At 52.7% G+C, this 12,004-nt stretch overlaps 1 protein-coding gene across 1 annotated transcript in view; it reads left to right on the top strand.

Moving 5' to 3' along the window:
• The first annotated feature begins 221 nt into the window (after nt 1–221).
• The window catches only part of LOC118639029 (c-Maf inducing protein), a 250,187-nt gene continuing 238,404 nt past the window's right edge, over nt 222–12,004 (top strand). The window contains exon 1 of the mRNA XM_036275195.1: nt 222–550. Within this exon, the coding sequence (XP_036131088.1) occupies nt 251–550 (300 nt within the window). The 5' untranslated portion in view covers nt 222–250. The remainder of the gene's footprint in view (nt 551–12,004) is intronic.

Genomic DNA, 12,004 nt, shown 5'->3' with positions numbered 1-12,004 from the left:
AGCCGGTCCGGCCGCCGCGAGCATGCACCCGACGAGCTAGGAGGAAGCCGATCTCCGCAGGAAGGACCGGGCGCCGGCCGCGCTAGCCGCCTCCCGCCCCGGGCGCCTCCCCTGCGGGCGCCCCCAGCCCCACACCCCCCCACCTTCCCGAGCGGTGGGGGGGTGCGGGCCGCCGAACGGGGGCCCCGCCGCCCCGCAGCCGGGACAGCCCCTTTCCCCGCCCCCGGCCCCCTCCCCGGCCCGGCCGGCCATGGATCTGACCAGCAGCTCGGGCGGCGGCGGCGACCCCCGGCAGATCGAGGAGACCAAGCCGCTGCTGGGGGGCGACGTGCCGGCCCCCGAAGGCACGAAGATGGGCGCTGTGCCTTGCCGCCGGGCCCTTCTGCTGTGCAACGGGATGAGGTACAAACTGCTGCAGGAGGGCGACATCCAGGTCTGTGTCATCCGGCACCCGCGGACCTTTCTCAGCAAGATCCTCACCTCGAAATTCCTGAGGCGCTGGGAGCCGCACCACCTAACGCTGGCCGACAACAGCCTGGCGTCCGCCACGGTGAGTCGCTCCGCGCGGCCGCGCGCCTGCACCCCCGCGCCTCCCCTCGGGGCTCGGGAGGCGCCCCCTCCCACCACTGCACCTGGAGCGGGGCCTGCTGCGCGCTGGGGGGCGCCAGGGGCGGGGAGAACCCGGCGCCCCGCTCCTGGCCTGGGCTCGAGGTTGGATTGTGGAATCCGAAGCTCTGCCCAGCCGGCGGCTCGGGGAGCCCCTTAGAATTCGGGAGGGGATCTGGCCCACCCCAGGTTGAGCATTTGGGGACCTCTCTGCCCAGCGCTTGGGTTTCTTACGGATGGGACCGTGGGGATAGACCCGGGACTGGGCCCTGATGGTGGTGAGGGTTCCCTTTCTGAAAGCCTGCGGTGGACGGGAAAGCAAAACAACCAAAAAAATAAAATAAAACAAAACAAAAACCTACCCAAACCCCCAACAATCTCAAAACCCCAAAACCCAAAGAATTTCCAGAAACCAATTCCTTTCTTTGGTGTGCCCATCTTTTATTCTTTTTTCTGCCCAGGCTGGCAGGCAAAACTGGGTGCTTCCCTTTCTGAAAAAATCTCTTTGGTACATTGGGAGGTTGGAAGGGGAGGGGGAGGGGGCAGGGGTCCTGGGCTGTCTCCTCCCCAGCCAAGGCTGAGGGTCAAGTTCTAGTATGGAAGCTGGCCTGTGGGGCTCTGGTCTTGCATTGTCTCTGAAGTGTGTGTCGCCTGTGTTTAGTTGTTGGGGGTTTTATTTTGTTACTGTTATTGTTTTTAAATATGTGGCTGGGACTGGGTGAGCTGTGTGAGAGGAGAGGAGAAGTCATTGATCTGTTTCTGAAATCAAATCTTCAAGGTGGAGAAAGACAGCTGTGCTGGGGTCGCAGGATGGGGGTGGCGGGCAGGAGCCTGAACAGGATGCTTTGTGTTTTGAAACAAGGACAGTTTAAAGCACCAGCTCTGCTTGGGCCTGAGCCTTGCCTAGAGGGTTCCTTCCTCTATGGAGGGGTGACAGGTCTTCCCCAGAATGTACACTCCCCCCTGGGGCCACTGTGAGCCTGTTTACTAAGCACAGTTGGGGGGGGGGCAGAATCCACCGCCTGCCCACACCTGTGCCAAGAAAACCCAGCCAGGAAACAGGGTGTCACTTACATGGCATGTCACAAACGTGTAGCATGTGTAGACATTTCCCCGGCATCCATGTTCCCTTGGCAGTGTGTCACAGGCCGTGACATATGCTCCAAGGAATGGGGAGGGGGAAAAGTTATCAGAAGAAACCGTACTCCTCGAAACAGCTTCCCCTATCCTGAGAGCATTGAAGCACACGAGGACTTTTATTCTGAATTTTGGGTCCAACGTGCTGAGAACACCTATTTTTTCTTTCCTGTGGGCACGTTGGTGCAATGTCTGCAAAGGCTGCTTTCTCAGGGAGGATCACCGGTTGTCGAGAAGTGGCCCAGGCCCAGTTTCAGGCTCATGCGTGTTCTTAAACCCACCGAGAGCCACAGGGCTTAGCGTTTGGCTTTTCATTTGATGGAGGGAGAGCCTCAGAAAATTTGCCCTCACTCAGCATTTCAGAGTAGTTCCCTGCCTGGGACCTGGAGCTCCCAAATCTGCTTCAGAATTGTCCCCTGACTTGGGGGTCTTTATTTTTTTCTGCCACTTCTCAAAATGGTTGAAAGGCACAGTGACCCTCTGTGGGAAGGAGAGGCTGAGCTCCCCTGTGCTCCCCTAGGAGGAGCCAGGAGTGTGCCCTCTGTTGCTGCTGGCCACAGTCTGGGGAAGCCAGCTTTGGAGGCTCAAGGCCCCAGACTTACCTGATTGCTCAACATGTATACATGAGAGAGAGAGAGAGAGAGAGACAGAGAGAAAGGCGGATGCTGGGCGCTGGTTTCTTAAGCAGCCAGAGGGCCCTGGCCCCACCTTCACCAGCCAAGGTGGGTGGCACTTTTGTAGCTTGGGCCTTTCTGGAGAGGAGCTGTGATGTTCAGGACTGGGGACTGAGGCTATCCATGGAACAAGATTTGTCTCAGCAGACCCTTGCTCTGGTGTTGGGAAATGTGGAAGGAGGAACTCTGAGCAAGTGTCCAATGAACTGGCATAATTCTCCTTCCTCTGCCTGTCATCACCAAGCCTTTTGGGCAGGGCAGGGGGTGTCCTTAAATCTCCCCATGGTGGGCTCAGTGAGGTACATGGCTCTCTGTTCCAGGGCCTGTGAGCATGGAGTTGGGCTACTCAGGGCAGGCCAGATGGAGACAGTTGCCTCCAGGGAAGAGGTGGGGTTGGAACTGCTACTGGGGACCTTGCCTCATCATGAGACACCTGGTTGGTGTCCAGGCCCTAGGAAACAAAGCAGCCCGAGGGGTTTTTCTGAGGCCTGGGCGTTATGTAATCTGTCTGCATTTTATAGTGCGGCCCAAGCACTCTATTGAGAAATAGTAGCCCAAATGAAACAAAGGTGAATTCGAGTGCAGTTCACTACAACAAGCCCTGTGCAGCCCTATGGCTTTGTAGAGTCCCCTGGCCCAGTCTCAAGTTGCCGATATATTAAGTATGTTTCATATCCTTTCTTGAACTATGTATCATTCATATATTATTAAGCCGTCAATACAGCCAAACTCAGAACCATTGGGTAATTATCTGGTTAATTGTGTGGGCTTCGGAAACAAGAGTCGGAGTGATTGATCTGGATTCAAATTAATAAACAAACCAAATACACGCTTTTGCCCAAACTGTCTTTGGAGTCTGTCTACACTGATCCAATTAACTGGATTGTCAGAGATAAAGACCAGGCTTCCAGGACCACAGCTGTCTCGGGCAGGATGGAAGCATATGGGGCTCCCAGCCCCACCTGGGTGGTAATTCTTGCTGGCTACACCCCTCAGGTGGACCTCTCTTGAGTCCCCGTTGGGGAGATGGACTCAGCCTGGGGCCCCAGGGACTGGCAGCCTCACTCCCTGGCCTAGCTATTAACTTTGCCTTCTGTGGGGTCAGGTTGGAGCTTGCCCTGTGCCTGTCTCCTGGGCCGGTTACTGATTAAATCCTCGCAGAGCCAACAGTGTGCCTGACGTGGCCTGTGACAGCGCTGAGTCTGATGCACTCTGTGCTTGAGACTTTGGATCCGGAAAGCTCATAAACAAAGAAGGAAACACAAAGGCAACAGTGACCTGGCTGGTTGGGAGGCGTCTGCCCCTTGCCTGGGGTACACATGACCACACCTTGTGGGGGAAGGGCCCTCTTGTCCAGGTTGTGGCCTGGACCTGGCACCTCACTCCCCTTTTGCATCCAGACTTCCCAGTCCCTGGGCCTCCCTGGCTTTTCGTGGTGGTGGTCGGTTGTAGCCAACCGCCAGGCCTTCTGCATAAGCAGCCAGGTCCGGTGAGACCAGAATCCATTTTGCTGTTCTGTGCCTGGGTTGAATTTGATCACCTGCTAGACATGTTTGTCCACTGGAAGAGGGCTTTGTCTGTGCGCTTTGTTCCCTCTGCACTGAAGAAGTACAAGTGCTTACATTTTATTTCACTTAATTTTGTGCGTGTATCATATGGCATCTCATGGTGGGTTCAATCTGGAAAGTCTTTTATTCATTGACCCAAAAGGGATCGTAGCACAGGTGACAGTAGTGTTCTTTATTCTCAATCCTCAGTTTATCATCGACTTGCTTTTAAATTTTCACCACTCCTCTGCTCTGATTGAAATGTTTCTGGCCTTCTTGACATGGAGTGGAACAGAGAAGTCACCTTAATTCTTACTGGGTTTCTTTAGTCTGGTGTTTTCTCAGGGAGAGAGCCTACTTCTGAACTTGCACTTACGCTTACTAAGCATCTAGGTGTCAGGTGCTGAGCAGAGTTCCTCCCAATGGTGTGGTTTCCACCTGAGAATTAAAGTTTGTGTCCTCCAGGGTCATGAGTCCCATGGGAATGCATGTGCATATGTGTGTTAATTTTTTTTTTTCACTTTGTATCGTGCACCACTTCCCACCTTTGATTTTTGTGATGTTTACTGTGGCAGTTATAAACACAAGGAGTCTTTTTTAATGCCATTTGTCATACAAAGGTTTTTGAATATATCAAATTTGTTTCCTGGATAACTTGTTCGATTGGAGGTGGTGGAGGGGAGGGGCAGAGATAGAGAAGAGGGAAAGAAAAATCTAAATTCTCTGTAAACAGCAAATGTGATCTGCCTCCCCTGAGCTGTGATAAGTGCATTTTAAGGAGGGAGTACATTCTGATGCTGCCATTCATTCGCCTGGTGCAATCTGAGATGCCCTTTGTGGCCACAGGCAAAATCGTGCCAGTCCAGGTGGAAGGGGTTTCACTGCTCGTGCTTGGGCCTTGCTGCCGAGCTGCCGTTGGAGGCGGGCGAGGCGGATGTGTGCCTCCCGCTCGGGCTCCATGGCCCACAGGTGGCCTCTGCCCAGGGCCCACTGACCTGCCTGGCAGTGAGAGAGGGAGGGCATTTCTGGGGCACCGTGTTGGGCAAGGCTAAGAGGAACCTGATGGTCACGTCACCAAAGCTGTCTTGGGGCGGAAGGGCAACCTCTTTCCAGGTCAGCCAGGCTTGGCCTGTGCGGAGGGTACCCCGTTGGTGTTTTGGCAGAACGGACCTTTGAGATGGCAGAGTCTTGCCTTTCATTAAAGGATTCAATGAGGTTAAGCAAGGCAGCCTAATGGCTTAGGGTGCCTCCACCATGGGGCAGAACAGACTCCGAGTTTGCTGTCACTTGGTGCTGGGTCTGGATTCTGAGATTATGACTTCCTGGCTGTGTGACTTTTGGCACATGCTTTCCCTTGCTGGGCCTTGCTTTTAATCCTGGAGGGTGGGGCAATCCTACTTCATTGACAGAGTTGCTATAAAGATGGGACAGAATTCAGTTTCACACTTAGTAGGATGGCCAGCACAGAGCAGGGGTGTGACAGGGGCCAGTATTCCAATTCATGTTTTCCTGATTGCCCTGAGAGAGCGTGTGTGAAACTCTGCACAAGTGAAAGGGGTTATTGCTATTTAAAAACAGCCAGTCTCCAGAGAAAAGTCTCCTGAGATGAGCAGTGCATTTGGGAAAGTTAGGGCTATTTAGCAGAACTGGTATGTATAGAGGCAAGAAATTGTTGAAAGCAGTTTAAGAAAATTCCTCAGGGGGCACAGTCTAGTTTCTTTAAAAAAACAAACAAACCCATAACTCTTTTCTTTATTTTGAAAATTGAAACAGTGATGCACACATCAAATAAATTCAGATAGTACAACAAGGCACATAAGGAAAAAGTGAAGCATCTCTCTTATTCCACGTCCTCACAGCCCCTGGTTCTCCTAGGCAAGCCCTGCTACCCATTCTGGCAGCTACACACAGTTCTGAGCCATTATTTGCCATTGGACAGTGTATTTTGGAGATCATTCTAGATCTGTGCATATGCAACTACCTTGTTCTTTTTCACTGCTGCATAGTGTTCCGCTGTAGAGGGGCACTGTAATAATGTAGGCAGACCATTCCCTGTTGCTGGGCGTTTAGGTTAGTCCCAGTCTTTTGCTATTTTAAACAAGATACTTTACATTTTGGTTCAGTTGAGTTGTTTCTGTTTTGATAATTGGAATGTTTTTTCCTTTGGTAGGTGTTAAATATTTATTCCCAGAGTTGCTCTGCAAGGGCAAGCTGACCCTCCCTCAGGGTGCAGTGTCTGAGGTCACTGCTGCCTGGAGTCATGCTTCAGTCTGGCTGAATGTCACTGGTCAGGGAGCCCCTTTGCGGGGGTCTGGCTACCTGGCCCCACCAGGAGCGGAATACAGGTGAGCAGGGGGCTCTGACCAGTCATTCTGACCTCCGGCCCAAGGACAAGGGTCTGCACAGCCCAGGACAGCTGTTTCCTGCTCCACCTGAGAGCATCATTTTTGTCCCCAGACTTCCTGCTTCCCCAGGATGGAAGCCAAGCCCGAGTGGCCCTGGGGTGGAGAAAGGGAGGAAGTGAAAATGCCTTTTCCAAGCTCTTGGCTCTGGCAACAAGGCACCTAGTGCATTCAACAGGGCACCGAGGGAGGTTAGGCACATTTGAAAAGAAGCTTTGCTGACATTAGCAGAGTCCTACCAGAGGGTGATGAGGCGTGTGTGCATGTGTGTGCATGGGGGAGGTGTCCATGTATACTGAGGCAAAGGAGACTGCAGAGAAAATATTTCTAGTGCTGCAGTTGGTCACCATGTTTAGTTGCCGTTTCTTTGTACTTGTGATGTACAGAAAGGTTTATACCAGCAAACAGAGAACAGCCAGACCCAGCAGAGTGGTCAGATAGGCGAGCTAGGATCCCACCCCTGCAACTTCATAACTGGTGGGTGACCTTGGGCAGGTCTCCTAACCTCTGTCTTTATCTGTAAAATTCTGATTATGGGACTTCCTTTTAGCATTGACCCAGGGTTAAGTGAGGTAAGGTATGGCAGTTCATTCAGCATTCAGGTAAATATCGCAGTTTTAGACACTTGGAAGAAAACCTCCTGGACCTTGTGTTGGTAGGGTGGGTGATCGACAATAAACCGCTAAGCAAGTAAATATGAAATCTGTCTGGTGGTGGGTGACAGGAGCCCTGGAGAAAAGAAAGCAGGTAGGCGGGTGGCATGTTTGGGGCTTGGGAACTGGGAGCCTTGCTGCTTTGCATGTGGCAGTAAGGGAAGGGAAGGAGGCGATATCTGGAGGGAGAGCATTCCAGGCAGAGAGAATGGAAAGTGCAAAGGCCCTGAGGCTGGCTTGTACTTAGAAATCACCCAGTAAAGTGGCTGGCACACAGTAAATGCTCTATAATTATCATTATCCTGCTTTCCAGGAGCTGTTATCATCTATTAAAAAATACTCATGAGCACCCAGAATGTGGAACTTTAATTCTAGTGCTTCTGGTGTCTGTGTTTCACCCAGCACCCTCCCAGTAGTGAAGAATAGCTTTGGAGCAGTGCTTTCAGAGACTCTTAAATTATAAAACCCAACAAAACTGGAAAAAAAACCCCCAAAACCAGCTTCTTTTGTCCATACTGTGGTACAAGGGTCCCAGGATCTAGAGCACACTAATCATCAAATTTGCTTTTGGGGAGAGGTGAGGGGAAGTGTGTTGTCCAAAGACCCTTACAAAAGACTCAGCAGCAGGGCTGGAACTCACACCCAGGACTCCTGCCTCCCAGCACCTTCCATTGCCTTCCTTTGTCATTAGCTCTCCTGCTTTCAAGTGGTTATCAGAAGTGAGAAGGCATATAAACAGATCAGGCTGAGTAAACTCACTTTGGAGGGAAGCAGAAGAGCTGGATTCTCCAGTCCCCAGGTAGGTGACTTGGGCAGGGCAGCCGGCGTTTCCCTGAGGCCATTTCCCTGAGGCCGGGCTGGCTCAGATGGGGTCTTTCGCAGAGAGGAGATGCCCCTGGAGCTGGTAGTATTCCGGGGTGTCCTGGGCCAGCCCCCAGCTCTTGGAGGCTCAGAAGAGCTGCAGATGGGCACATGGTCTGGGAAAGCCCACTGCCTCTGGTTTTGGCTCACTGTTCAACCCAGTGAATCTGATCACTGTCACAGGTTGGTGTGGGGCTCATTGGGGGCTATCTGTGTGGAAGGGACTGGGTGTCGTCAGGGCAGGCTAATTGCTGTGACAACCAGCCCCCACACCTGGCTGGTTTCAGGCAACATGGTTTACTTCTTGCCCCTGTCACAGTCCAGTCTGGGTTTCTGCCCCCTGCAGGGCCTTATTGAGGGGAGGGGGAGAAGGAGGGAGTACCAGGCAGAGCCACTTGTGGGTCTGGCTGGTCCCTTGGCCACAGCTCAGTCATGTGGCTCCCCTGAGTGCTCTGGAAGCTGGGGCAGGGTGAGCTGTGTCCAGGACAAAGGAGACTGTGGCCTGGTGACTCCTGCCTAGGATGGGGGACACTGAAGTGGTCTGGAGGTCTCCAAGCTACCAGCAACAGAGCTGTTTCCCTGGAAAGGACATTCAAATGACATGGTCTCTTCTGACTCCTGGATTTGAGCTTGGTGGGGGAATAAAATAGAATAAGCGAACCTATTGCAGGTTGAGTGAGCACTGCACTCCTGATTACCATGGCATTTATTGTGCACCTGCTGTATGCCAGGCAGAGTGCTCATTTACCTTTCCATACAATCCTACAGGGCAGGCATTATTATCCCCATTTTAGAGATGTGCATTGGAGTTTCAGACAAGGAGGACTGGCAGTAAGGAGAGTTCAGAAGCAAAGATGGGTCTGCCCCACGCTCCAGTGTGTGTGGCCGTAATGTATGCGCATTTGTTGAATATACATAAATGATTTCAGCCTGATGCAGAAATATCTTAGTTGAAGATCAGTGGGCTTATCAGTTTAATGTTTGCAGTGTTTGGCAGACATGCCTTTGTGAATTTGTCAAGTGAGTTCAGGGAACTGCTTTGGAAAGTGAATGCCAAGTATTTGTAAAGGGCGAGCACCAGGTACTAGTTTGTGAATTCAGTACCAGATACTGTGTTTGCAAATTGGGGGGTGTGTGTGCTCCCAGGTACCCTGCATTTGCAGACGGAGTGCTCCCAGGCACTGCACTCACAAAGGAAGTATTCCAGGTACTTGCAGCTGGAGTGCTCAGAGGTACTGTGCTTATAGAGCGAGTGTTCCCAGGTACTTCACTTGCAAAGTCAGACATAGTCTGTGCGCCCCAAAGGCTCACAGTTAAACTGGGGCACACAATAAACTATGATGCACTGTAGAGCAAAGCACATATGCCTTGTCTGTTGTTTGGAGGGAGGAAGAAGTGCTGTCATGGGGCAGGTGGTTTTAGGAAAGGACTTCATAGGAGAGACACACCTGGATGGACAGAGGTGGGGCTGAGATGGGCAGAGATGGGGGTCGGGGTCAGGGATGGGAATAGGCAATGGGAGAGCAGTGAGCAGAGGAAGAGAGGCCAGACAGCTGGGGCACGTGCCAGGTAGTCTATGACATTTTCCTTGAGTGGCGGGCACCGGGGCACCATAAGAGTGTAGGAGGTAAGGATGGAGGTAGGATCGCTTCACAGAGTGGGGACGTGAGTCAGAGTGAGGTTAATGTCAGGTTCACCAAGGCACGTTTGAGTCGGGAGGACCCTAATCATGATGCAGAAGGATGGGGGGTGGCCACCAGTTGGGGGCCTGGGATACCCCTGAATGGAAACTTGGGCAGTGAAGGGATCTGAGTTACCAGGGCCAGGTGTTAGTTACAATAGTGACCACTACAGCAGCCACTCTCAAGCATTTTTTTTTTTTTTTTGGTATGTGCCCCTAATGGGAACCGAACCAGGATTCTCTGGTCTGCAGGCTGACACTCCAACCGCTGAGCCAGACTGGCCAGGGCTCAGGCATTCTTTTTGCCAGGAGCTGTGCTAGACAGTTACATTGGTGATTCCTGTGACAAGCCACCAACATGCTGTAACTCTCTCCATTTTATAGATGGGAACACTGAGGCTCCCTTTCAGTGGACATTCTTTGGCTGATTGAATGGATGAATGAATGAAGTAGGCTGTTGCAGGTGTCTCATTGGGAGTTCCCTCCCTGCCACTTCCTTGTACCCCTGCATGTCTCTAGCCCTCCGTGTGCCAAGCATGTCACACCATTCCCTTCTCCAGGGCTGCCGAGGCCAAAGGAGAGAATGTGTGCAGCAGACCTACGTGTTCCAGGCACGTGGCACACACAGTCAACCTCGGGGTGGACATAGAATGTCTGAGAGGTCCAGGCCCACTTCCCTGCCCGTGAAGCTGCTGGGCCTGGCCAGCTGGTCTGAGCTGATGACGAGTTCCCACCAGTGGCCTCTGGTAGTTTCCGAATACCAAAACCTCCACTGTGAACTTTGGCTCAAAGGGTTCCCCTTCTGGAACCTTCTTTGTTGGAGGTCTGGTGGAAAGGCCCAGCTGGGCCTCGGGCTCTGGAGAAGGTGGCACCATCAGGCCAAGGTCCAGGGCGGGAGAGGTGCTCCGCTTTGTGTCTGCTCTGGGTTCTCGGGCAGGTGGCTGTGGGGTAACAGGGGCAGGGCTGCCCCGTTAGAAAGGGGAACAATGACTTGTGATATCTGTTTTTTGCTCTTGGTAGCTTGTGTTTCCCACACACCCTAAGATGGAGGCTTGCTTTGGGGCTGGGAAAATGAAAGAGTTTGAACCGTTCTAGGTCAGACAGATCGGGGGTGACTGCAGCACTATAGCAGTACTTTCCTCCAGCCATGCTGAGTCCTTGGGCATATTTGTGCATTTACTCCTCATACCAGCCCCCGAGGCTCCAGCTTACAGGTGGGAAACCGGAGGCTCAGAGTTTCAGGTTACACAACTGGAACCCAGCTGACCTGGCTCCAGAGCCAGAGTTCCTCTCCACAGTGTCATGATGCCTCCTGGCCAGGGTTGGGACCCAGGAGCCTGGCAGCGAGGACTAATCACCAGCAAGGCAGTGGTAACAGCAGTGAACAGTTACACAGCGCTTACTGTTCTGAGCCCTTCCTGTCGATGAGCTGGTTTCATCCTCATGATGCCCCTGTGAGAAGTTGTTGTCATTGTGCCATTTTATTTGTTTATTGAAAAAAATTTTTTTTTCTTTATTGATTTTAGAGAGCGGAGAAGGGAGAGGGAGGGAGAGATAGAAACATCGATGAGAGAGAACATTGATTGGCTGCCTCTTGCATGCCCCCCACTTGGGATCGGGCCCACAACCTGGTCATGTGCCCTTACCAGGAATTGAACCAGCGACCTCTTGGTGCATGGGTCGAAGCTCAACCACTGAGCCACACCGGCCAGGCCATTGTGCCATTTTAAAGATGAGCAAACTGAGGCCCAGAGTGAAGAGGTCACTATTTAACCCAGCTAGTAATAGTGGAGCTAGGATTTGAACCCAAGCTATCTGGCTCCAGAGTATAACTGCGTGTGGCCTGTGAGCAGGGCTGAAGAGCAGAGGGTCAGAGAGGCCCCAAGTGGCCAGGGCTGGCTCTGGCGGAGGGAGGGCCTTGCAGACCGGGGAAGGTATGGACAAGGTATGGACGGAGCAGAGCGTTTCCGCTGAGGGTTTGGCCTCTCTGCAGGCCCACCTACAGAAAAGCTGGGGCAGAGGTTGCTCTTCACCTGCCCTTCGTTGAACTTGGGGTAGTGAATTTGGCTCTCGGAGCCTTAGTTTACTTGCCTAATTTGTCCTGACCCTGAGGAGTTGCCCATCAAAGCTGATTGTGGTGACGCGACCACGGAGAATGTGAAGTGCAGAGTCCGCCAGAGGTGCGCACCCTGCCCTGCCCGCTGTGTGACTCAGCCCCGCACCTGGAGCTTTGGTGCAGCACCTCTTCCGTCTGCCTTGGTGACGGCCACTGGCCCTGGCATCTGCCCTGACCCCCAGCAGGAGTCGGGGTTCGCTCTCCGCCCCATGGTACTTCCCCAGCTGGGTGACAGTTGTCTTCTCTGTGATCTCTTCGCCTCCATTATTAATCATTAAAGCCAGAATAATCACAGGGATAATGGTGATTTTATAAACGAAAGGAGGA

This window comes from Molossus molossus, unplaced genomic scaffold, assembly GCF_014108415.1.
Source record: "Molossus molossus isolate mMolMol1 unplaced genomic scaffold, mMolMol1.p scaffold_m16_p_21, whole genome shotgun sequence".
Lineage (NCBI taxonomy): Eukaryota > Metazoa > Chordata > Mammalia > Chiroptera > Molossidae > Molossus > Molossus molossus.
The sequence above is the reverse complement of the archived record's forward strand: the minus strand, read 5'-3'. Positions and strand labels throughout refer to the sequence as shown.